At 39.5% G+C, this 26,447-nt stretch overlaps 1 protein-coding gene across 2 annotated transcripts in view; it reads left to right on the top strand.

The window, feature by feature from the left end:
* NBAS (NBAS subunit of NRZ tethering complex) overlaps window positions 1–26,447 on the top strand; it is a 459,930-nt gene that overhangs the window by 307,116 nt on the left and 126,367 nt on the right. For both annotated transcript variants that reach the window (XM_030921163.1, XM_010354668.2), the window contains exons 45-47: window positions 17,028–17,246; window positions 21,078–21,280; window positions 23,308–23,397. In XM_030921163.1, the coding sequence (XP_030777023.1) occupies window positions 17,028–17,246; window positions 21,078–21,280; window positions 23,308–23,397 (512 nt within the window). The remainder of the gene's footprint in view (window positions 1–17,027; window positions 17,247–21,077; window positions 21,281–23,307; window positions 23,398–26,447) is intronic.

The raw sequence follows: 26,447 nt of genomic DNA, 5'->3' as shown, positions 1-26,447 counted from the left end.
CGTAGCTTTGTTTGTATACAACATATGCGATTTGATGTCTACTGCTATCACTTAAAAACATACAAGAACACATCTACAGCTGTCAGAAAGGTTACATCTTTCCTTTTCCTCAAACTATTTCTGCTTCTTTTGTCAAAGAGAAATAAAGCCAGATACTTTTTAAAGGCAGTAAAGACAGATTTTCTTAAGTACTAACTACTGCAGAGGGAAGAGAGCCCAGCGTAAACCAAGCTCAACTTTGCCAAAACGAAAAGGGCAGAATACTTTTTCAACATTGGAGTGTGTGAAAGGAAAGGCACAAGGGGCGTTAAGGGAGGTTTGGTCCATCTAACTGAACCATCTGGGTTTGCAAATTGGCACTTATCTGGAGAAGAAACCAACTGCTCATGTCTTTATGACAGCAGGTAGTTGTGCAAGTTGGAACAAGGCGCCCATGGAAGTGAGGCCCTTACCCTCCCACAGAGAGTTGGATCCTTGAGTGTTTATGTTTCAAAGAGATTGATCCCAGGTCCTTCAGGAAACACACTAGGTAGTAGAAGGTTTACATCCCAAAGGGACAGAGAAAGGATTATAATTGCAAGCTTTCTAAAGTAACTGCTGTAAAGAGGGGTTGAGGAGCCTATTGGCTTATTACCAGGTGTTGGCTGGAACGAACAATACATTCTACTGACAGCTTTGAACTTTCTTGGCATTTTAAGGGGGACTGGAGTCATCCTAGGGGCATGGCCTTGCTAGAAGCCCTGCTAAAGTTTGGTCAAGTGTATTAGTGCAGGAGTTTGGGTGGAGTCATTTTGTGCGGAGAGTTTGTGTAGTTCTTACTTTCATATAATGTTATTGTAATGCAATTCAATGTCTTTGTGCTTAAAAGTCATGTTTCTCTGCATCAGAAATAATTAAATAGAAAGTGACATTTAAAAAATTTCTTGTGACTCTAGGGTTTCAAGATTTTTTAAAATTCTATATTCAGTTATTTTTTTCAATTATTGCAGCATATATTTGATCAGAGCAGCATTGATGTATTTTTTGATAAATAACTATTAAATATAAAAATAAAAGTATATTCAAAATGCACATCTTAATGAGGCAGAGATTTAAATACTGTTTTTAATTGGTTTATGTGCTCTTGGATGACTATTGTTAGATTGAGATTGAGTTCAGTGTCAGTATTCTATTTTATATTTGTATAGATATGAGAACTTAAATACCTTGTTCACATAAGTAAGTGGATGGAGAAGTTTTACCATAGCAGAGTCACTTAATTATTTGAATTTCTTATAAGTTACAGACCAAAAATCATATAGCAAACTTTTGTTAAAAATTAATTTTTAATAATTTATCAGCAGACGCCTCATTTAGATCCTTCATAAATTGTATTGAAAGCACAGCATTGGGCCTGTAATCCCAGCACTTTGGGAGGCTGAGGTGGGTGGATCACCTGAGGGCAGCAGTTTGAGACCAGCCAGGCCAACATGGTGAAACCCCGTCTCAACTAAAACTACAAAGATTAGCTGGGTGTGGTGGCAGGCTCTTGTAATCCCAGCTACTTGGGAGGCTGAGACAGGAGAATCTCTTGAACCCAGGAGGCAGAGGTTACAGTGAACCAGGATTGTGCCACTGCACTCCAGCCTGAGCGACAGAGAGAGACTCAAAAAAAAGAAAAGAAAAGAAATTAAACAGGGGATATTACAGCTGATACCACAGAAACACAAAAGATCATTCAGAGCTACTATGAACACCTTTTCACACGCAAACTAGAAAACCCCGAGGAGGTGGATAAATTCCTGGAAATATCCTAGATTAAATCAGGAAGAAATAGAAACTCTGAACAGACAACAAGTAGCAAGACTGAAACAGTAATTTTTAAAATTGCCAACCAAAGAAGTCCAAGACCAAATGGATTCACAGCTGAATTTTATCAGGCATTCAAAGAAGAATTGGTACCAATCTTACTGAAACTATTCCAGAAGATAAAGAGGAAATCCTTCCTAAATTATTCTGGGAAGCCAGTATCACCTAATACCAAAACCAGGAAAGATGTAACAAAAAAAGGAAAGCTATGGACCAATATCCCTGATGATCATAGATGCAAAAATCCTCAACAGAATGATCAAATCCAACAGTGTATCAATATTGCATAATCAAGTGGGTTTTATACCAGCGATGCAGGGATGAATTAACATGTGCAAGTAAATAAATGTGATATATCACATAAACAGAATTAAAAACAAAAATCATATGGTCACTTCAATAGATGCAGAAAAAGTATTTGACAAAATCCAGCATCCCTTTATGATTAAGACCCTCAGCAAAATTGGCATATAAGGGACATACCTCAAGATAATAAAAGCCATCTCTGACAGACCCACAGCCAATGTTATACTGAACAGGGAAATGTTGAAAGCATTTTCTCCAAGAACTGGAATAAGACAAGGGTGCCCACTTTCACTATAATGTTGATGCTATTCAGCATCATGCTAGAAGTCCTAGCCAGAGCAGTCAGATAGGAGAAAAAAAGAAAGAGCGTCCAGATTGGTAAAGAGGAATCAAACAGCCACTGTTCGCCAAGTGATATGATTGTATACCTAGAAAACCCTAACAACTCATCCAAAAAGCTTCTAGGTCTTATAAATTAATTCAGTAAAGTCTCAGTATACACAAATCAGTGGCATTGCTATGCAACAACAATGACCAAGCTGAGAATCAAATCAAGAACTCAACCTTTTTTACAACAAATGCAGAAATATAATAATAAAATACTTAGGAATATAAGCAAGGAGGTGAATGATTTCTACATAGAAAACTACAAAACACAGCTGAAAGAAATCATAAATGACAGAAACAAATGGAAATACATCCCATGCTCAAGGATGGATAGAATCAATATTGTGAAAATGACTGCATTGCCAAAAGCAGTCTACAAATTTAATGTAATTGCCACCAAAATCCATCATCATTCTTGACCGAACTAGAAAAAACAATCCTAAAAATCATATGAAACCCAGAAAGAGTCTTCGTAGCCAAAGCAAGACTAAACAAAAAGAACAAATCTGGAGGCATCACATTACCCAACTTCAAACTATACTATAAGGCTGTATTAATAGTTACCAAAACAGCATGGTACTGGTATGAAAATATGCATATAGACCAATGGAGCAGAATAGAGAACCCCGAAATAAAGCCAAATACTTGCAGCCAACTGATCTTTGACAAAGCAAACAAAAGCAAAGTGGGGAAAGGTCACTCTATTCAGCAAATGGTGCTGGGATACTTAATTGGAAAGCCACCTGTACAAGAATGAAGCTGAATCCTCATCTCTAACCTGATACAAAAATTAACTCAAGCTGGTTCAAGGACTTAAATCTAAGACCTGAATCATAAAAATTCTAGAGGATAACATTGGAAAAACTCTTCTCGACATTGGCTTAGGCAAAGGGTTTATGACTAAGAACCCAAAAGCAAATGTAACAAAAACAAAAATAGATGGTACCTAATTAAACGAAAAAGTGTCTACACTGCAAAAGAAATGATCAGCTACTCGACAACCTAAAAAGTGGGAGAAAATATTCACAAACTTAAGTATCTGATAAAGGACTAATCCAGAACCTACAAGGAACTCAAACAAATCGGCCAGAAACAAGCAAACAATCCCATCAAAAAGTAAGCAAGGGACATGAGTAGATACTTCTCAAAAGGAGATACACAAATGGCCAAAAAACAGGAAAAAAGTGTTCAACATCACTAATTATCAAGGAAATGCAAATCAAAACTGCAATGAGATACCACCTTATTCCTGCAAGAATGGCTATAATTAAAAAAAAAAAAAAAAGTACATGTTGGTGTGGATATGATGAAAAGGGAACATCTTTACACTGCTGGTGGGGATGTAAATTAGTACAACCACTATGCAAAACACTATTGGAGATTCCTTAAAGAACTAAAAGTAGAACCATCATTTGATCTGGCAACCCACTGGTGGGTATTTAACCCAGAAGAAAAGAAGTCATTATATGAAAAAACCACTCACACACACATATTTATAGCAGCACAATTCACAATTACAAAAATATGGAACCAGCCTAAAATGCCCATCAGCCAACAAGTGGATAAAGAACGTGTGAGATACATGCAGGCACACACACACGCACGTGCGCACACACACGCACCCGCGCACACACACCATGGGACACTACTCAGCCATAAAAATAAATGAAATAATGACATTCACAGCAACCTGGATGGAGTTGGAGACCATTGCTCTAATTAACTCAGGAGTGGAAAACCAAACATCTTATGTTCTCACTTTATAAGGGGGAGCTAAGCTATGAGGACTCAGAGACATGAGAATGATGTATTAGACTTTGGGGACTTCGTGGGAAAGGGTTGGAAGGGAATGAGAGAGAAAATACTACCCTGTGATGGGTACACCAAAATATCAGAAATCACCACTAAAGAACTTTTCCATGCAAACACCACCTTTTCTCCCAAAACTACTGAAATATTTTTTAAAAAGTAACTTAGAAGAAAAAAAAACAAAGCACTGGGAACCTTGTGACATGCAAGAAGTTTGGTATCCAGTCACTGTGTAATCACCTGATGGGTTCTGTCTGCCACTGCACAAACAGAGACCCCAGCTTTGCAGTAAAGAGTTTAATTGACTCATGGCTGGCCGTGCCATGCTGGAAATGGAGTTATCACTTAATTCACTTGAAGCCTTCTAGGTTAAGGTTTTTTAAAAGGCAGTTTGGGGGAAGGGGTGCGGGTGGCTACAAACTGGGTGCTTGCTGTTGATTGATTGGGGTACAATCACAGGGGTGTGGGAAGTGAGCCTCCTGGGTGCCGAATTGCTTCTAGGTGGGTCCAGGTGGAGCCATGGATCTCAGACATGCAAAACATATGAATAGCTATCTCAGAAGGTCAGTCTACAATAGTGACGTTATCTGCAGGAGTAATTGGAGAAGTTGCGTATCTTGTGATCTCCAGAATGCAATAATGGCTGGCAATTGCTTATGTCTGCTTCTTAGCAGAATTCAGCTTTCTCTCTCCTCTTAGCCTGGTCGTCTCTCACTCACTTTACAAAGGCAGATGAGTTTTGGGGCAAGGGCTGTTATCATTTAAACTATAAACTAAATGTCTGACAGCTTGAAGGCTAAAGGCAAGATGGGGGTTGGTTAAATTAGATCTCACCCACTGCCGTAATTTTCCCACTGTGGAAATTTTTGCAAAGGTGGTCTCTCCACTGGAGTCTGTTATACGCCAGCATTCTGAATTGTCCCTTTGGTGTTCTGGAGCTTTTTAGAAATCAGAACAATATATCAGTCAGACTCAGGAAGAGTGTCAGACATGCCTTGCTTATGTTAGTTGAAGGATGTTGTGAGTGGGGAGTTGGGAAAGCGCATAGACTTCACACCTTAATCGGTTTTAGGAAAGAATACTTAGAGAATGTGGAAATTAATTTAGAGACGGATTCCCTTTAAACTGTCTGTGCCTGTGTCCCTGTTGGAAGGCTTTGTGTGCTAGTGGCACACACACCCCAGTGTGGAGACCATTGGCCCAAGGATAATGTGTAAGTTTCCCAGCATGGCACCCCCAGTGGCCCCAGTGCCCTTTGCATCTCTTCTCCTGCTGGACAATCCCTTGCCTAAGCACACACCAAGCACCTAAGCACGCACATTTGCCTAAGCACGCACATTTGCCTAAGCACGCACATTTGCACCACCAAGAGCTTTTCCAAGTACAGCTTGGGAGTGAGACTGGAGGAGGAACGATGTCTAGCCTTGGAGATTGAATTCCTGGGATAGTTTAATCTTTTTCAGAATTGATTCCCCCTCCTTTCCCGAATATACTGCAGCTGCTGCTGTGCACCCGCTCCTCTACCCCATGAGACATCTTGAAGTCCTGAACTACTGTTTTTGGTGAGAATATATTATATCCTGTAGGTTTTTTGGAGCGCAGTAAAAGGTTGAGAGTTACAGCCATAGAACATTCTTCTTTTATAAAAACCTTTATTTAATTAACTCCTTGTTCTGTCCTCTTTGCCAGCAATCCACTCTCCCTCCTTTTTCCGCATGAGCTCTTGCTGATGCCTCAAGTCCTGCTTCAGGTGTCACCTCCTTTTTAAAGACTTTCTTGCCTTTCTAAAATAATTCTTTTCTTGATGTGCCCACATACTTAATTCATATTTCTGTCACATTTTATAAATTTTTATTTCTGTGTTGACTTTTCCATTAGGATGTATGTTCTTTCCAGGATAGTGATTCTGTCTTAATTTACCTTTGTATCCTCTGTGCCAAGGCCAGGCCTAGCACATGGCAAGTATGAAAGTGTCCGAACATGAGAAGGAGGAGGGGAAGATGGGTGAAAAATAGGGTGAGTTTGTAAATGGAAACCTATAAAGAGAGGACATCTGTGTATTTTTTTATTAGTTAAATAATAAACTGTTTGTAAACCCTGATTTTTTTTTTCACCTCACTCTGTAGGTAGCACCTGGGTTTTTCTTCAGTCACCTGCCGTTTTCTAAATAACAGCCTTATGTTCAAAGTCATGCTATGTTCTTTTTTTTTTTTTTCTTTTTTTTTTTTTTTTTTGAGACGGATTTTCGCTCTTGTTGCCCAGGATGGAATTCAATGGTGCGGTCTTGGCTCACTGCAACCTCCGCCTCCCAGATTCAAGCGATTCTCCTGCCTCAGCTTCCTGAGTACCTGGGATTACAGGCATGTGCCACCAGGCCCAACTAATTTTGTATTTTTAGTAGAAAAGGGGTTTCTCCATGTTGGTCAGGCTGGTCTCGAACTCCCGACCCCAGGTGATCCACCTGCCTCGGCCTCCCAAAGTGTTGGGATTATAGGCATGAGCTACTGTGCCCGGCACTATGTTCATTTTTAAAAGAAAACAAGTCTGCTTAGCAAGATTTCACAGCCGTGAAGTATGTACAGATGATGTATGTCATCTTGGTGAATTATGAATCAAGCCATTAGCTAAAACCTCTGGTGCTGATTATGTTGCTCTCCTGCTAAAGATCCTTTTATGCCTCCCAAGGCGTGATGTGATGATACACCATCATCAGCTCAGGATGCAGGGGCCTTCCTCATGTTGTCATTTCTGCTTCATTCTTCCTCATTCTCTGATAGACCATTACTTATGTCAGAGACGTTTGAACCAGAGCAACTCCATCTTGAATAGGAGCTGGGTGAAATAAGGCTGAAACCTACCGGGCTGCATACCCAGGGGGTTAAGGCATTCTAAGTCACAGGATGAGATAGGAGATCGGCACAAGACACACATCATAAAGACCTTGCTAATAAAACAGCTTGCAGTAAAGAAGCCAGCTAAAAGCTACCAAAACCAAGATGGTGACGAGAGTGAGCTCTGGTCATCCTGACTGCTACATGCCCACCAGTGTCATGACAGTTTACAAATGCCATGGTGATGTCAGGAGGTTACCCTATATAGTCTAAAAAGGGGAGACATGAATAATACACCCCTAATTTAGCATATCATCAAGAAATAACCATTAAAATGGGCAATCAGCAGCCCCAAGGGGCTATGGAGTAGCAATTCTTTATTCTTTTGCTTTCTTAATAAATTTGCTTCCACTCTATGGACTTTTGTTTGTTTGTCTCTTTTTTATTATTATACTTTAAGTTCTCAGGTACATGTGCAGAACGTGCAGGTTTGTTTCATAGGTATACACGTGCCATGGTGGTTTGCTGCACTCATCAACCCGTCATCTACATTAGCTGTTTCCCCTAATGCTATCCCTCCGCTAGCTCCCCACCCCCCAACAGGCCCGGTGTGTGATGTTCCCCTCCGTGTGTCCATGTGTTCTCATTGTTCAACTCCCACTTATGAGTGAGAACATGCGGTGTTTGGTTTTCTGTTCTTGTGTTACTTTGCTGAGATGATGTTTTTCAGCTTCATCCATGTCCCTGCAAAGGACATGACTCATCCTTTTTTATGGCTGCGTAGTATTCCATGGTATATATGTGCCACATTTTCTTTATCCAGTTTATCACTGATGGGCATTTGGGTTGGTTCCAAGTCTCTGCTATTGTGAACAGTGCTTCAATAAACATATGTATGCATGTGTCTTTATAGTAGCATGATTTATAATCCTTTGGGTATATATTCAATAATGGGATTGCTGGGTCAAATGGTATTTCTAGTTCTAGATCCTTGAGGAATCGCCACACTGTCTTCCACAGTGATTGAACTAATTTACACTCCCACCAACAGTGTAAAAGCATTCCTATTTCTCCACATCCTCCCCAGTACCTGTTGTTTCCTGACGTTTTAATGACTGCCATTCTAACTGGCATGAGATGGTATCTCGTTGTGGTTTTGATTTGCATTTCTCTAATGAACAGTGATGATGAGCTTTTTTTCATATGCTTGTTGGACGCATAAATGTCTTCTTTTGAGATGTGTCTGTTCATATCCTTTGTCCACTTTTTGATGAGGTTGTTTTTTTCTTGTAAATTCGTTTAAGTTTTTTGTAGATTCTGGATATTAGCCCTTTGTCAGATGGATAGATAGCAAAAATTTTCTCCCATTCTGTAGCTTGCCTCTTCACTCTGATGATAGTTTCTTTTGCTGTGCAGGAGCTCTTTAGTTTAATTAGATCCCATTTGTCTATTTTGGCTTTTGTTGCCATTGCTTTTGATGTTTTAGCCATTAAATCTTTGCCCGTGCCTATGTCCTGAATGGTATTGCCTAGGTTTTCTTCTAGGGTTTTTATGGTTTTAGGTCTTATGTTTAAGTCTTTAATCCATCTTGAGTTCATTTTTGTATAAGGTATAAGGAAGGGATCCAGTTTCAGCTTTCTACATATGGCTAGCCAGTTTTCCCAACATCATTTATTAAATAGGGAATCCTTCCCCCATTGCTTGTTTCTGTCAGATTTGTCAAAGATCAGATGGTTGTAGATGTGTGGTGTTATTTCTGAGGCCTCTGTTTTGTTCCATTGGTCTATATCTCTGTTTTGGTACCAATACCATGCTGTTTTGGTTACTGTAGCCTTGTAGTCTAGTTTGAAGTCAGGTAGCATGATGCGTCCAGCTTTGTTTGCTTTGCTTAGGATTGACTTGGCAATGTGGGCTCTTTTTTGGTTCCATATGAAATTTAAAGTACTTTATTTCCAGTTCTGTGAAGTAAGTCAATGGTAGCTTGATGGGGACAGCATTGAAACTGTAAATTACTTTGGGCTGCAGGATGACCATTTTCACAATGTTGATTCTTCCTATCCATGAGCGTGGATTGTTCTTCCATTTGTTTGTGTCGTCTCTTATTTCCTTGAGCAGTGGTTTGTAGTTCTCCTTGAAGAGGCCCTTCACATCTCTTGTAAGTTGTATTCCTAGGTATTTTATTCTCTTTGTAGCAATTGTGAATGGGAGTTCACTCATGATTTGGCTCTCTTTTTGGTATTGGTGTATAGGAATGCTTGTGATTTTTGCACATTGATTTTGTATCCTGAGACTTTGCTGAAGTTGCTTATCAGCTTAAGGAGATTTTGGGCTGAGACGATTGGGTTTTCTAAATATACAATCATGTCATCTGCAAACAGAGACAATTTCACTTCCTTTTATCCTAATTGAATACCCTTTATTTCTTTCTCTTGTCTAATTGCCCTGGCCAGAACTTCCAACACTAGATCGAATAGGAGTGGTGAGAGATGGCATCCTTGTCTTGTGCTAGTTTTCAAAGGGAATGCTTCCAGTTTTTGCCCATTCAGTATGATATTGGCTGTGGGTTTGTCATAAATAGCTCTTATTATTTTGAGATGCGTTCCATCAGTACCTGTTTATTGAGAGTTTTTAGCTTGAAGGACTGTTGAATTTTGTCTAAAGCCTTTTCTGCTTCTGTTGAGATAATCATGTGGTTTTGACTCTATGTGGCCTGCAAAGCCTAACATATTTACTGTCTAGCTGTTTATGCCACACCATGTCTAAACTAAAGTGCTCTGGTGCTTAGAGATGTATCATGAACCCTCCTGCTTACGGGCTTCCTCAAGTGCACTTTTAGTATTCTCTTTTTAAACACTATCATCCATCCATCCATCCATCCATCCATCCATCCATCCATCCATCCATCCATCCATCCATCCTTCCATCCTTCCATCCTTCCATTCAACAGAGAGGCATTTGTTATATATGAGCCACAATTCTGGCCTTTGGGAATGTAGCAGTGACAAGCAATAAGCAATAGAAGCCCAGTGTGTTGGTTAGGAGGAAAAATACTACAGGGCCAGGAGAAAGAGGTGGAGAGAGTGCCAGGTTTCATGCAGTGGTCAGGGAAGGCCTCTCTGATAAGGTGACATTTTTGTCAGGTCCCAAGAGAAGTAGGTTGAGTCATGAGAGTGCCTGGGAGAATATTCCAACTAGAGACTGACGATTGTGAAGACTCTGTGGGGGCTGCAAGGGTGCCAGGGTGTTTTAAGTGGCCTGAGAGTGTGAAGGCAGGGAAGGGACAGGATGAGAGAGGCAGGGTGAGGGGAAGAGCCGATCACATGGGGCCTGATAGGGTATGAAAGACTGGCTTTTATTCTTAGTAAGTTGGGAAGCCATTAGACAGATGTGAGCAGAGGCGTGACTGGAGCAGATGTGTATTTTTAAGATACCACCATGCTGCTGTGTAGTGCTGGAGTCACAAAGCAACCCCAGAGTCACAGTAGCCTGGCACAACAGACACCTCCCTCAGAGTCCGTACCCACTTGGGGTCTCCTCAAGTACCTTGTCAGGAGAAGGAGTGGGACTGGAAAATCGGGTGTGATTGCCTTAGCCAGAGTTATACATGACACTTGCCACACTTTTCATGGGCCCACCTAGCCCTACAACCCTGTCTTACTACAAGGAGGTTGAGAAGCATAGAGAAGCAGATGAGATGTGTGATAGGAACCACTGTCTGCTACCGCCCACCCTTTTATTCACCAAGCCTTCTTTCCACCACAGAACGCACTCTGCTTCTCCACTAGAGGAAACCACCCAGGGTCCTAGTCACTCCGGGGAGCCCTAAGTCGGCATAATTCACAGTAGGCTGCGCATCAGGTCCAGTTGTGATCCAGACTATGAACCAATGGGACAAATCCTCTGCCCTGCTTCCCCCACACCCACCTCGACACCAACTTACGTGGTGAAACAGCGACAAGATAATTGCATTAAGCACTCACCTTGGAAAGGGAGACAATAAGAGATACTTGGCAGACACTACTATGAGGCAGCTTAAAAAATCTGCTATACAGACGTTATGAGGGCTTCCCTATTGTGGAGTAGGTAAGGGGCCTTAATTAGGCCTTAATTCTGCTTTCTAGGAGCAACCGTGTTGTCCTTTGTTCTCCATGACCCAGTTTCTTCCCTCCAGGGAAGACCTCTCCACTTCCTTCCTGGGCTACAGGAGGAGTGGATGTTGGAGGTCTATATCCTCAAGGTTGAAGGTGCAAGTGTTAAGTTTTAAATGCCTGTGACTACAGGCATTTTCAGCCCAGGTTTGTGGTTTCTTGGGCAGCATCACTATCTCAGAAATTTAATAGGCTTCTTACTTATTTGATTTCTCTTAGTGTCATGTGCCCATAGCCACATCTACAGAGTCTTTTTGTTTATTTTGAAATATTGTTCTATATATCTTTGATGTATCACCCCCGTATATTCTCTCTCCACTTGAAGGGGGCTAGCTTAAAGCTATCAGGTTTCTGTTTAAGAACAACATCATTAATTGGATGTCTGCCCTGAGTCATTTTGTCCAATTGAAAGAATGTACGGAGTGTCACGCCCTTGGTTTATCTCTTCCCTGAAGCATTTTAATCTTCTAAAGGTTTTCCTTGGCATTTGTTATATAAGGATTTCTCCATCTTATCTCTAACTCATGGGGTCTAGAATTAGTAAGTTGTTTTTTGTTTTTTTTGTTTTTTTTTTTTTTAACCCAGCATGGCCCTGAACTTCTGGGCTGTTTATTCTGTTTCACTCCTGCTTCCGATCTGGACAGTACTTCTTTTAATACCCACAGCATCATATAACATCCAACAAGTTTCTGGTGTTCCATTTCCCAGCCTCTTTAGATCCCTAAGTTCATTAGGGGTATGATCTGCTCCCCAAGCTACCACAGATAATAGTTTTATTAAGTATTTTTTATAGCATGTCATAGATTATAGTGTTTTTCTAATCTTTTTTATTTTTTTTTTCAATGCCTGATATCTAAAAACCAAAGCCACATATTGCCTCACTCTTGGTACCTGATGTATGTCAGAAAAAGCTAAGGTGTGTCGTGGCTTTTGGTAGATAGTCCCTAATGCACCTAATCCAATAAAAGACTACAAAGGGGCCACTACCACAAGGTCACTTAAGGATCCCGGCTGATGGAAGCCCCATCATTTTGTATTGGCACCATCTGGGCCCCACGTTCTCAATTGTTATGGCTAAAAAAGGGAAACTGGGCTGAGCACGGTGGCTCACGCCTGTAATCCCAGCTCTTTGGGAGACGAGACGGGCAGATCATGAGGTCAGGAGATGGAGACCATCCTGGCTAACTTGGTGAAACCCCGTCTCTACTAAAAATACAAAAAATTAGCCGGGCGTGGTGGCGGCGCCTGTAGTGCCAGCTACTCAGGAGGCTGAGGCAGCAGAATGGTGTGAACCTGGGAGGTGGAGCTTGCAGTGAGTCGAGATTGCCCCACTGCACTCCAGCCTGGGCAAGCAAGATTCCATCTCAAAAAAAAACACGGGAAACTGGAAACTGGATAATGATCCATGTGGGTTTTTAATTGCCTGGCTCAGTAATGGTATATGTCACTTCTGCTCAGATTTCATTGGCTGGAACACAGCTCATCCTAATTACAAGGGAATTGACAAATGCAGTGGAAGAGATGGAACGCTTGTGTTTGCACACTGGGAGACAAGGTAGAACCGTTGCAGTGCTCTTTATGAGAGATGATGGTGCCTGGGAACTGAGTGGTGGCAGTGAAGGTAGTAGGAAGTGGTTAGAGCCCAGATATATTTTGAAGCTTGACCAGTAAGATTTGCTGATGCCATTGATGATTCCTCAGTCCCTCCACCCTCTTCTCACTATATTATCTTCCATTATATATGTGGTTTCTTTGTAAACTTGCTTCATGTTTTTGTCTCATTTTTTATAGGTCTTGGAAAGTAGATGTTTAGTACCTATTTATTAAGAGATAAAACAGTTTAGCCGCTTATCTTTATTTCACAAAATCCATTATTATTTTTCATAGCAATTACAATTGCTGCAGGGAACAGTTAAAAGTATAATCTTGGTTGGATATTATAGTAATGATATACATGAATGACATGTTAATGCTGTGGGCTTGAGAAAAGAGAGTTAAGAATAATGGTACCGTGGGGCCACTAGATACAATAAAGAAATTGCCATTTTTTTACTCTGGTACATTTTTTTTTTCAATCATTTCTTTCTTTTACTTCTGTTCCTTCCATTATAGAACAGTTTAAAGAAAATAAATCTACTAGATGTAAATTCAGCGTTAAACATATATTTTTTAATCATACCCTGGAGTCTTTCAGCAATGAACCTGTTTTTACAAAGTATAGTAATAAAAAGCTTGAATTAAGTAAAACGCCTAGTCAAATAAAACACCTTACATATTTTTAATCATAATATCATTCTGCTTCTTAGAGGTTCTAGCTAGCTCAGGAAAATTAACTTAGGATTGCGTTTATTTGCACTCTGCCTTGCTCAGTGTCAGGTTATGTAGTTATTTTGAAATGTTTAGTTCTCTTGAAGGATTATTTTAAATAGAAAAAGAAAATTTTCTAATGACACTGTAGTGATGAAGTCAAACAATTTAAACTCTTGAAAAAGTTGCACCTGTCTCTGATAGCCTACGGCAAGTTTTCTGAAAGCATAGACTTCCGTGTGAGGGCTAGACTCAGTAATGCTGAGGAGACAATTTATACATACAAAGTAGGTGGGTTATTGGATGTTGGAGCAGAGGACTTGCCAGTGGAATGCTTGTAGAGGCTAGGTTGACCCTGGATGTCTCAGTAATGAAACATAACTAGAAATTTGCCTTGCGAAAAAGAGGGAAAGGAACATTTTATTGAGACAAGACGGCAAGTAAGAGCACCAGGTAATGACAAAGAGTCAGTGTGGCTGTAGCTTTGGGTTCGGGTTACAATTATACCATGAAGCCAGAGGCTTAGCTAGGGACCAGTTTGTGAAAGTTCTTGAATTCCGTGCTAAGAAATTTGAGGAACTTATTTAAAAAAAGGTTTTTCTAACGGGGAATTATATGACAGATTTATTAGGAAGATGACAAACTAACAGTGGGGAGGATGGCGTATGTATTTCATCCATTGGTCAAATTAAATGTCAGCATCTGTTTACTGAGTACTTACTATGGGCAAGGCACTGTGCTGACTGTTTTGTATATTGTCTTAAGTTCTTAAAATTGTGCAGCAGGGGTCATTTTTTTCATTTTGTAGATAAGGAAACTAAGGCTTCAAGCACTTTGTCAAGTTTCCTAAAGTCATACCAGTAGTAAATATTAAACACACGTTTTCTGAATGTATTGTTCTTCCTGCTTACCATATGTTCATTCCAGGGTTGGTTGACAAAGGCGAGTCAAGACTTGGACAACGTGATCTCATCTGGACCTCTTTAAGGGGATAGGGACCCATCGTTTCATCCAGGACCCTACTTCCTGCACATGTGAATTAGCTGCCTGTCCCTGTTGTATAGCCAGTCTGTTTCTGAAACTCTTCTATGTCACACAGTAGGCTAGGAAGAGTGTATACATTTGACTAGCTGATATAGTCAAGTAATTTCTGAAATGTAGATTTCTTGGAGAAACAAATATGAATATAAAAAAGATTTACTCTACTATAAATTTTAACTCTTACTCGGCCTTGATTTTGTCATTCAGCATTCAACCAGCATATGCACTCTCTAATAAACTCAGAGCCTGTGAGGATGCAGAAATCGTTGAGTGGACGCTGTGTGATGCAAGGTGCAGGGAGCACCGACTTGGTACAAGTGATCTGGATTCTAGTTTTTACTCTTCTCATTCACACAATGGACCCCTAACATACCACTGAGCCTCCTGGAGCTCGGTCTCTTCATCTACATATATGAAGGGAGGCATGGTTTGTTGAACAAAACACAGATCTAGTATTTTGTATTTCTAAATCACAGGGAGGAGTTCACAGTTTATTTGTGGGATAACACAGTAACATAATTAATACTTGTGTCAATGGTGGGCTCTGATTTTTTTAATGGCTTAGAGCCAGAAATTTGGTAAGAAGTAGAGACTACGGAACTTGTTTGAAAGCTGCATTTGCAATGCATTTCCAATTTCATTGGAAATAGTACTTTCCTAAAGATCCCTTTTATCAATATTTGTATAGGATTAGGAAAATGTCCCCTGTCAGCATTTTAAAGTAATAACTCTGTTGAGTAACTTGGAGTAACTTGGAGGGAGTTAGCAGGAAAGGAAGGGTCTGGGGGCAGCTTACCTCCTGTTGTGGTCACTCATGCCATGTATTTCAGCCTAGTCCTACTTTTTAGAATGACCAGACGTTTACAATGACTGCTTTTAGGAAATAGAAAAAAAAAAAATGAGATTCTGTCATAGGAGTCTTTATCTCTTTTCATTAAAAAAAAACAAAACAAAAAAAAAAAAAACAAACAAAAAAAAAAACACATCCTTTTGAGGATATAGTAAAAATGTACTTGAGTAGCTGACAGAAGACTACAGTCCAGGATCCAAAGCAGCACAAATCATTGAGGCCTGAGGAGGCACCAGTATATCTCAGAGGCATCTGCTTCCTCCATCAACAAAGCACAAAGTTTAGACTTAGTTTTGTATTTTTGAGGGTCAGAGCTTAATATTTTAATATTAGAAAAATATAACTCCTGCACATTCTTGAGGATAAATGAGCTTAGTATTTTATTAATTAGAAACATATAACTCCCATATATCTAACACAGTATACAGGAGTCTGATGCATGTCACTGAATAAATAGGTGAAAACAATGCTATAGAAACTTTGGAAAGAAGGAAAGAAAAAAAATAGCTCATAATCCCAACACCTTAATAATATGTATATGCATATGTCTGAATACATATTTAATATATTTTTATACATGCATATACTTTATATGCATGTACAGGTTGAATTTCCTGAATCTAGGAATCTGAAATGCTCCAATATCTGAAACTTTTTAAGTGCCAACATGATGCTCAAAGGAAATGCTCACTGGAGCATTTTGGATTTCAGCCTTTTGAATTAGGGATGCTAAATTAGCAAGTATTCCAAAATCAAAAGAAAAAAATCTGAAATCTAAAATACTTCTGGTTCCAAACATTTTGGATAAGGGGTACTCAACCTGTATATGTGTGTGTGTGTGTGTGTGTATATATATGTAAAATAGAAAATATATAAAATACATATATATTGTATATGCAGATATAGTTTGAAGTTTAATGTAAACATTATCTAGAAAGTTTTATATTCTGATTTCTAAGATTTAACGTTCTATGACAAACATATTCCAAAATGTTTGGATAATGTTTTTATAATTCTAATTTTAATGACTACATAACATTCCAGCCCGTTATTTATTATAAGCTAGTTATCATTTCTTCTATCAATTAGATTACTTTTGAGGTTGTTAATATTCCAGTTAAAATCTTTATGCCTGTATTTATTTTCTTCTTTTGAATTTTTTTCTTATAATAAGTGATCAGAACTGGGAATGTGGTTGTAGAAATGGCTTCTCATTTTTGCACTGTAACCAGCAGTCAGTGTGAATACTAGTTTCATCACTTTACCTGCTTTGGATATTAACATTTTAAAAAATCTTAATTACTATTTGATAATGCAAATGGCACCTCGCTTTTTGTTGTCTTCACAGAATAAAAACTAGTATAACAAGTGCTATTTATTGGTTAAAATCATATATACAAAAATTTCACTATTGTTTTAACTCATTAACATTTGCTGAACATGCAAGATGCAATAATGCAGGGTTCTTTTGTCTCACTATTATTTAATTCTTTTTTTAAGCTGTCTGTGGAAGCCCGTAAAGAGATGACTAGAAAGGCTATTAAGACAGTCAAACATTTTATTGAGAAGCCAAGGAAAAGAAACTCAGAAGATGAAACTCAAGAAGCTAAAGATTCTAAAGTTACCTATGCAGATGCTTTGAATCATCTGGAGAAATCACTTGCCCACCTGGAAACCCTGAGCCACAGCTTCATCCTTTCTCTGAAGAATAGTGAGCAGGTAAAGAAATGGGAACTTCTATATGCTCACTCTCTATCAGTATATTATTTCTTTTTTCCTTTAAAGTTACATTAGTTGTTTTGACAGGGTTTTCAGACTTGCAGATATCCTTGAAAATGATCCTCAAGCCTTTATTGGTTGACCTCTTCATTATCACTTGATTGACAATTCAGTTTCCACTTCTTTCAAAATGATGTTGAGCCACTTGGCACAGTTGATATGGAGCAATAGAGGAAGTGGGTGAGAAGGGTGGAAGTGGAGACAGTAGCAGGAGTTGAACACTGGATAGCAGCCTGGGGTCGGGGGAGTGGTCTCTAAAATTAAGAAATGAGAAGACAGTGGTGCTCAGACTTTACTTCTACCTGTTAGAATTAAAAAAAAAGATTAAAATAGGCTGGGCGCAGTGGCTCATGCCTGTAATCCCAGCACTTTGGGAGGCCAAGGCAGGCGGATCACAAGGTCCAGGAGTTTGAGACCATCCTGACCAACATGGTGAAACCCCATCTCTACTAAAAACACAAACATTAGCCAGGCGTGGTGGCACGCACCTGTAATCTCAGCTGCTCAGGAGGCTGAGGCAGGAGAATCGCTTGAACCTGGGAGGCGGAGGTTGCGGTGAGCCGAGATTGCCCCGCTGCACTCTAGCCTGGGCGACAGAGTGAGACTCTGTCTCAAATAAATAAATATATATATATATAAATACATAAATAAAAATTTTGATTTTTTTCCCTTCTAATTTTCAGAAAAAAATCAGAAATAGCTTCTTATGTTTACCCTGTTTTTTTTTTTTTGTTAAATGTATACCCTTATCCTGTTTTTATGTTGCATGTTTCCAACATAAAATATAATTTCATTATTGAGAGGAATTTTTTGACTACTAAAATTGTTTCTAGTTGGCTTCTAGTTTCTTGGTGTCTCAAAAACAACATCATGAAGTTGGGGTCCTCTACCTGTGATGAGGTTTGAAGACCCAGGTGTCAGGACTATACAATGAAACCCGAAGCTCTCTGAGGCCTTAGAGATTTTGTTCTGTATTTTAACACTTGTGGGAATTGAGATAATTTTTTCTATAACTGGAAAGTTGATAAATCAATAAATAAATGGTTTCCATATAAGTGAAAACAGTGATTATATATATGAACAATATTCCATTTGCCCTTTAATACTATGGTAAATGAACCTTATAAGTGGCCACTAACCTCCTCTTTCATTTTTCTTAAACCTTACACATTTATTGAATTGTATTCTTGCCTTGTAGAATGACTAGAAAGATCAGTCAGTGGAAAATTCAGATAATGAGCAAATGGGAGACTTCAAAATTTGTACAAGACATAAATGCAAAGCCTTCATTGAAAAGATAATGGGAAGAACTTAAAAGTTTGAAAGAAATTTTATTCCATTTTGTGTTTTGGAGTGCCTATTTTTCTGTCTAATGAATAATGTTAAATAATGGTATGAACAACATAGAAGCCTTTGCAGGGAACAAATTGGCTTTACCAATCTTGATTTTATCCTACTGACATTTACAGTACTACGGTTCATAATTATGAGAACTAGAGTAAAATTACAATCTTCAGGGGAAAGTGGTTTATACTTACTATAAATTTTTAAAGTACTCATTTTTAAATAAACACATTTAAAATTATTTTTAAATTTATATTATTTTTTAATATACTATATTAAAACCCAGAGAATTGGCATTACTCTCTTTGGAACAAGTATTGTCTTTTTTTTTTTTTTTTGACAAGGTCTCACTCTATTGCTCAGGCCCACTCACTGCAGCCTCTACCTCTTGGACTCAAGCAGTCCTCCCACCTCAGCCTCCTGAGTAGCTGGGACTACAGGTGTGTGCTACCACACCCAACTAATTTTTTGTATTTTTTGTAGGGACAGAGTTTCGCCATGTTGCCCAGGCTGGTCTCAAAGTCCTGGGCTCAAGCTGTTTGTCCCCCTTGGCCTTCCAGGTCTGAGCCTCTTCACCCAGCCACAAGTATTGTCTTCCAATACCTAGAATAGTTTATGGGGGGATTTAAGGGGATTATTGATTAAAAAAAAAAATGTTTGTTTCATCTAAGATGTGATGTAAACGTACCATATAGCTACTTGTGAGTGCCATTCAGTCAGACTATGGATGGTCCATAATAGGAAACTCTTGAGGTTCCTAAATTAGATATTAGTTAATTTTATTAAGGCACCATGTATAGCAAAAGCTGGAAATAACCTTCAACCCCATGCATTTATCCCTTTTATAGTTCAGACCTTCATTTAACATCCTTAATTATATACCCAGTACAAAAAAATCTTATATTCTCATGAAGGTTAATGTAACCAAAGTTAAAGGCTTTCATCCTACAGAGTCTCAGTTCCCTCTTAGGTGAGGATACTAGGAATTGTCCTGCTTAACTCATAGGGATTTTTCTGAAATAGAGAATTTCACAATGAGTGGAACAGTAAAATGAAACTTCATGTGCCCAACTTCCAGCTTCAACAATTATCAAAACGTGCCCTATCTTAATGCATACTGCTGCCGTCCCTTCCCTTGCTCTTGTGGATTGTGAAGCAAATCTCAGTCATCTTTTCATTTTATTCATAAATACCTCCCTATCTATCTCTAAAAGATACTTTAAAATAACCACTATAACATGATGACTAGCAAAGAAATGAATAGCCGGGCGCGGTGGCTCAAGCCTGTAATCCCAGCACTTTGGGAGGCCGAGACGGGCGGATCACGAGGTCAGGAGATCGAGACCATCCTGGCTAACATGGTGAAACCCCGTCTCTACTAAAAATACAAAAAACTAGCCGGGCGACCTGGCGGGCGCCTGTAGTCCCAGCTACTCGGGAGGCTGAGGCAGGAGAATGGCGTGAACCCGGGAGGCGGAGCTTGCAGTGAGCTGAGATCCGGCCACTGCACTCCAGCCTGGGCGACAGAGCGAGACTCCGTCTCAAAAAAAAAAAAAAAAAAGAAATGAATAGACATTCTTTAATATCATCAAATATTCAGTTAATATTCAGATTTTTCTCATGGTTGGTTTCAAAGACTAAACAGTATATTCAGGATTACAAGGGAAACTATAAAGAATGTGGAAGCGTTTATTATCATTAAGTGACTGTATTTGGTATGCCAAAAAACAATAGCTTGCCTGTTATTTCTTAAATTATTTGTTACAACTTTTGTTTTTACAGATACTATCAAAGAGAGGCAGGCAGCCAGTGTGGCCTAGGGCAGGGGAGTAGACTTGGGTTCTAATCTTAGCTCTGCTAATTGGTAGCCATGTGACTTTGGTCATGTTACTCAATCTCCTTGGTCTTTAGTTTCCTTTTTTATAACATGGAGCTAATTTAAAAATACTTGCAGGGTTACTACAAGTATTAATTTAGATACCATATGTATAATACCTGGGATTACATAGTTGTAGCTCAGTAGTTATTTTATTATGTGGTTGTAGTGCATTAGTGATAATAATAATAGAAAAGCTCCTACTTATTGAGCATTACTTTATTCCCGAAGTACTAAAGAACTGATTTTTATATTATCTCAGTTAATGTTCACAACACCCTCTATTCACACGACCCTATTTTCCTCATCCTCATTTTACAGATGTTGAAATTTGAGATCACAACGGCCCACTGACTAATAAATGGTAAAGCCAGAATTTGCACTCATTATGTGGGTGATCCTTGAGCCGAAGCTCTTAATAACTAATATATGCGCTTTGGTATGGTGTTGCTGCTTGTCATGTATTTGGTTCCAGGATCTAAATATGTTTCACTTTGTGCATGTAGATACATTTAATTTCTGTTTAAGTGTTGATTACCATGTCTTTACAGGAAACACTGCAAAAATACAGTCACCTCTATGATCTGTCCCGATCAGAAAAAGAGAAACTTCATGATGAAGCCGTGGCTATTTGTTTAGATGGTCAGCCTCTAGCAATGATTCAGCAGCTGCTAGAGGTGGCAGTTGGCCCTCTTGACCTCTCACCCAAGGATATAGTGCAGAGTGCAATCATGAAAATAATTTCTGCATTGAGGTAAGCTACAAAGTGATCATTGTGGAAAAACTGGGGTGACACTTTGTCAATGATGGTGCTAAGCTATCATCCTGTATGTAAAAGCATTTTATAAGTTTTGAAGGACTTTACAAAAGTGAGAGATTATTTTTAGGGTTCTCATAGTCTTGTGTCTTCAGAATGGAGACCATGAAAATGTTTTATTGTTGGTACTGTGTATAACATCTTAAGCTACATAATTTCTGGTTGGACCGCCTTTTACAATGTTTTCTTGAAATAAGGGAAAGGCCAAAATGGCATCTGACACAGGTAAGTAAGTTTCAGGCTGTCCTGTGACTTCAATATGGTTTTTCAGATCTTACCATTTCTAATTCTCATTCTTTGTAGTAGTGGGAAAATGGTTCCCAGAAGGTTCTTTTGAAAAATACAAGACAAGGTTAATCATAAACTGATGAAGTTAGACATCTGTAAAGTGTCTTTAGACATTATTTACCTGCAATTAATGGCACAAAAACAACAATTGAGAAATTCTTGCTTTGTGTCGACATGCGGGTGCCTTTGTAGGAATGCATCCAAGAGGATTAGAAAAGAGGCAAAAGTGAAGCTAAGAAAATAATGAGGCATCAAGTACTTTCTGTGAATAATGCAATTAGGCTAAAAGATTTAGTTATGTTTAATTTATTCTCCTTTTAAGCATTCTTTTTAATTCTGTATTGCTCTTGAGGAACTTTTTGATTAAATGTGTGTCAGTTTTCTGCAGCTGAACTGAAATCAAATGAGCCTTTATCAGTTTAATTACCCCCGCCTCATACAGTTTTTACCTTAATGCTCTGAGGTATCCATTAATTTTATATATAGGGAGATATATAGAATTTCATAACTTTTTTTTAGAAGAACAAATTTCAAATTAATAAAGCTTAGTTTTATTGTTTGCTTATTAGGATTTCTTGATGTTGGTTGTATGAACCAGTGTCCTCTTTCAAATGATGACAGATATTTGTTGGCCACATTTTGTACCTTTTGGTTTATGGTTATCTTTTTATTATTTCTTAAACCAAGTTTTAGATGAAGCTCACAAAAATATGCATTTTGAAAAATGAGTGTTTTGATGAATTTAGTTTATTTCTTAAAATTGTCCATTTTCTTGAATAATTAAAATATGATAGAATAGTTTTATGTTTATAAATTTTTGACATAAATTTTACTTCTCTTTTTCTGCATCCAATTCTACCACTACAGATTTGGTTCTGATCCAATAAATGGTATACTTGGCACACAGAAGACATTCAATAAATGTGAATTAAATCTTCCAGCAATGGAAGGAAAAGAGAACTTAAGGAATTCAGCTACCTCTGTTTCTAAGGAAAATAAATTTTTATTGACAATGTTCATAACATTTACCTTTTAGGAAGTTAATAAAATGTAGTAGGCACAAAATAACAAAGACATGAAAGGAACCGAATCTAACAGTTGATTTATATCATTAAATTATTAGAAAAACTCATTGAAAATATATTTTTCCTCTGTTGCATTTTCAGGATTCACTAGAGTTCTACACATAACATCTGTAAAATGGGCATAATAATAGTACTTGTCTCATAGGATGTTGCGTTTAATAGTGGCAGAATATATGTGAACTGTTTAGCGTGGCCTGGTACTTATTAGTAGCAAGTAAATATTAGTGCTTTCTTTAAAAAAAAAACTTCAACTGGAGGATGTAAATCATTATTACATTTAATGCTAAAAGTAGCTCATACAGTTGATGTTCAATGAATGTTTTTTGAATGACACAGTGCAAGTAGATTGTGTTACTCTCTTGATAGTAAAACATGCATATATTAGACTGAGCCCCTTAAGGGCAGAAAATGTTTCATTAGCACCTAGTGTACGGCTTGGTACATTTGTAGATATCACATAGCACCAATGACTATGGGCAGGCAGTATGCCATGCCAAAATTCAACCAGGTTCATTTAAGCGTGTGAATACCAAGTTTATTTCTGAGACTGGAGTGATCCTTTTCTAAATCAGTTTCTCTCTCTTTTCACAGTGGTGGCAGTGCTGACCTTGGTGGGCCAAGGGACCCACTGAAGGTCCTGGAAGGTGTTGTTGCAGCCGTCCACGCCAGTGTGGACAAGGGGTAAGACTAGAACAGTATGTGCATCTTCATTAACTGGCTTTCCTCAGAGTATTAGAATCGCTCTTAGTATCCATGTGTATGAGGCTTCCAAGACTAAGCCACATATTTAGGTGTTTTCTGAAAGAAGAACTGGGAAAGGAGTGGCTCTGCACCTGGAGACGTGGTGTTCTTAGCTCTGTGCTGACCCCACCATCTCCAGGTCCTGCTCGCCATGGAGAACGTTGTTTTCTCTTGCCTCCTTCACAGCCATTAGAGATAATAATCATCATAATCATTCTGTTAGGGCAGAAACTGCTCTGAGCTTCCTACAAGATAGAGGATTCTCATCTCCAACACGTTAACTGTATTGATTAAGTATGGAAATTCCTAGGGTGAGTATATATGTTCTTTAAAAAATATATATATTTTGGAGCAAGATGGCCAAATAGGAACAGCTCCAGTCTCCAACTCCCAGCGCGAGCGACACAGAAGACCGGTGATTTCTGCATTTTCAACTGAGGTACTGGGGTCATCTCACTAGGGAGTGCCGGACAATCGGTGCTGGTCAGCTGCTGCAGCCTGACCAGCGAGAGCTGAAGCAGGGCGAGGCATCGCCTCACCTGGAAGCGCAAGGGGGAAGGGGATCCGTTTTCCTAGCCAGGGGAACTGAGACACACAACACCTGGAAAATCGGGTAACTCCCACCCCAATACTGCGCTGTAAGCATACAGGCACACCAGAATATATCCCACACCTGGCCGGGAGGGTCCCACGCCCACGAAGCCTCCCTCACTGCTAACACAGCAGTCTGCCGCGATCTATCCGCAAGGCAGCAGCGAGGCTGGGGGAGGGGCGCCCGCCATTCCTGAGGCTTAAGTAGGTAAACAAAGCCTCTGGGAAGCTCGAACTGGGTGGAGCTCACAGCAGCTCAAGGAAGCCTGCCTGTCTCTGTGGTCTCCACATCTGGGGACAGCGCACAGCTGAAGACCAACAGGGGAAGTAGCGGGAGCCAGTGCAGACGCGAACGACTCTGTCTGACAGCTTTGGGGAGAGCCCTGGATCTCCCAACGCGGAGGTTGAGATCTGAGAACGGACAGACTGCCTGCTCAGGTGTGTCCCTGACCCCTGAGTAGCCTAGCTGGGAGAAATCCCCCACTAGGGGCAGTCTGACACCCCACACCTCACAGGGTGGAGTACACCCCTGAGAGGAAACTTCCAAAGGAAGAATCAGACAGGTACACTCGCTGTTCAGCAATATTCTATCTTCGGCAACCTCTGCTGCTGATACCCAGGCAAACAGGGTCTGGAGTGGACCTCAAGCAATCTCCAACAGACCAACAGACAGTCCTTCTGACTGTCAGAAGGAAAACTATCAAACAGGAAGGACACCTATACCAAAACCCCATCAGTACGTCACCACCATCAAAGACCAGAGACAGATAAAACCACAAAGATGGGGAAGAAGCAGGGCAGAAAAGCTGGAAATTCAAAAAATAAGAGCGCATCTCCCCCTGCAAAGGAGCGCAGCCCATCGCCAGCAACGGATCAAAGCTGGTCAGAGAATGACTTGGACGAGAGGAGAGAAGAAGGCTTCAGTCCATCAAACTTATCAGAGCTAAAGGAGGAATTACGTACCCAGCGCAAAGAAACTAAAAATCTTGAAAAAAGAGTGGAAGAATTGACAGCTAGACTAATTAATGCAGAGAAGATCATAAACGAAATGACAGAGATGAAAACCATGACACGAGAAATACGTGACAAATGCACAAGCTTCAGTAACCGACTCGATCAACTGGAAGAAAGAGTATCAGCGATTGAGGATCAGATGAATGAAATGAAGCGAGAAGAGAAACCAAAAGAAAAAAGAAGAAAAAGAAATGAGCAAAGCCTGCAAGAAGTATGGGATTACGTAAAAAGACCAAATCTATGCCTGATTGGGGTGCCTGAAAGTGAGGGGGAAAATGGAACCAAGTTGGAAAACACTCTTCAGGAAATCATCCAGGAGAACTTCCCCAACCTAGTAGGGCAGGCCAACATTCAAATTCAGGAAATACAGAGAACGCCACAAAGATACTCCTCCAGAAGAGCAACTCCAAGACACATAATTGCCAGATTCACCAAAGTTGAAATGAAGGAAAAAATCTTAAGGGCAGCCAGAGAGAAAGGTCGGGTTACCCACAAAGGGAAGCCCATCAGACTAACAGCAGATCTCTCGGCAGAAACTCTACAAGCCAGAAGAGAGTGGGGGCCAATATTCAACGTTCTTAAAGAAAAGAATTTTAAACCCAGAATTTCATATCCAGCCAAACTAAGTTTCATAAGTGAAGGAGAAATAAAATCCTTTACAGATAAGCAAATGCTTAGAGATTTTGTCACCACCAGGCCTGCCTTACAAGAGACCCTGAAGGAAGCCCTAAACATGGAAAGGAACAACCAGTACCAGCCATTGCAAAAACATGCCAAAATGTAAAGACCATCGAGGCTAGGAAGAAACTGCATCAACTAACGAGCAAAATAACCAGTTAATATCATAATGGCAGGATCAAGTTCACACATAACAATATTAACCTTAAATGTTAATGGACTAAATGCTCCAATTAAAAGACACAGACTGGCAAACTGGATAAAGAGTCAAGACCCATCAGTCTGCTGTATTCAGGAGACCCATCTCACATGCAGAGACATACATAGGCTCAAAATAAAGGGATGGAGGAAGATCTACCAAGCAAATGGAGAACAAAAAAAAGCAGGGGTTGCAATCCTTGTCTCTGATAAAACAGACTTTAAACCATCAAAGATCAAAAGAGACAAAGAAGGCCATTACATAATGGTAAAGGGATCAATTCAACAGGAAGAGCTAACTCTCCTAAATATATATGCACCAAATACAGGAGCACCCAGATTCATAAAGCAAGTTCTTAGGGACTTACAAAGAGACTTAGACTCCCATACAATAATAATGGGAGACTTCAACACTCCGCTGTCAACATTAGACAGATCAACGAGACAGAAAGTTAACAAGGATATCCAGGAATTGAACTCATCTCTGCACCAAGCGGACCTAATAGACA

This window comes from Rhinopithecus roxellana, chromosome 17 (assembly GCF_007565055.1).
Source record: "Rhinopithecus roxellana isolate Shanxi Qingling chromosome 17, ASM756505v1, whole genome shotgun sequence".
Classification (NCBI taxonomy): Eukaryota; Metazoa; Chordata; class Mammalia; order Primates; family Cercopithecidae; genus Rhinopithecus; species Rhinopithecus roxellana.
The sequence above is the reverse complement of the archived record's forward strand: the minus strand, read 5'-3'. Positions and strand labels throughout refer to the sequence as shown.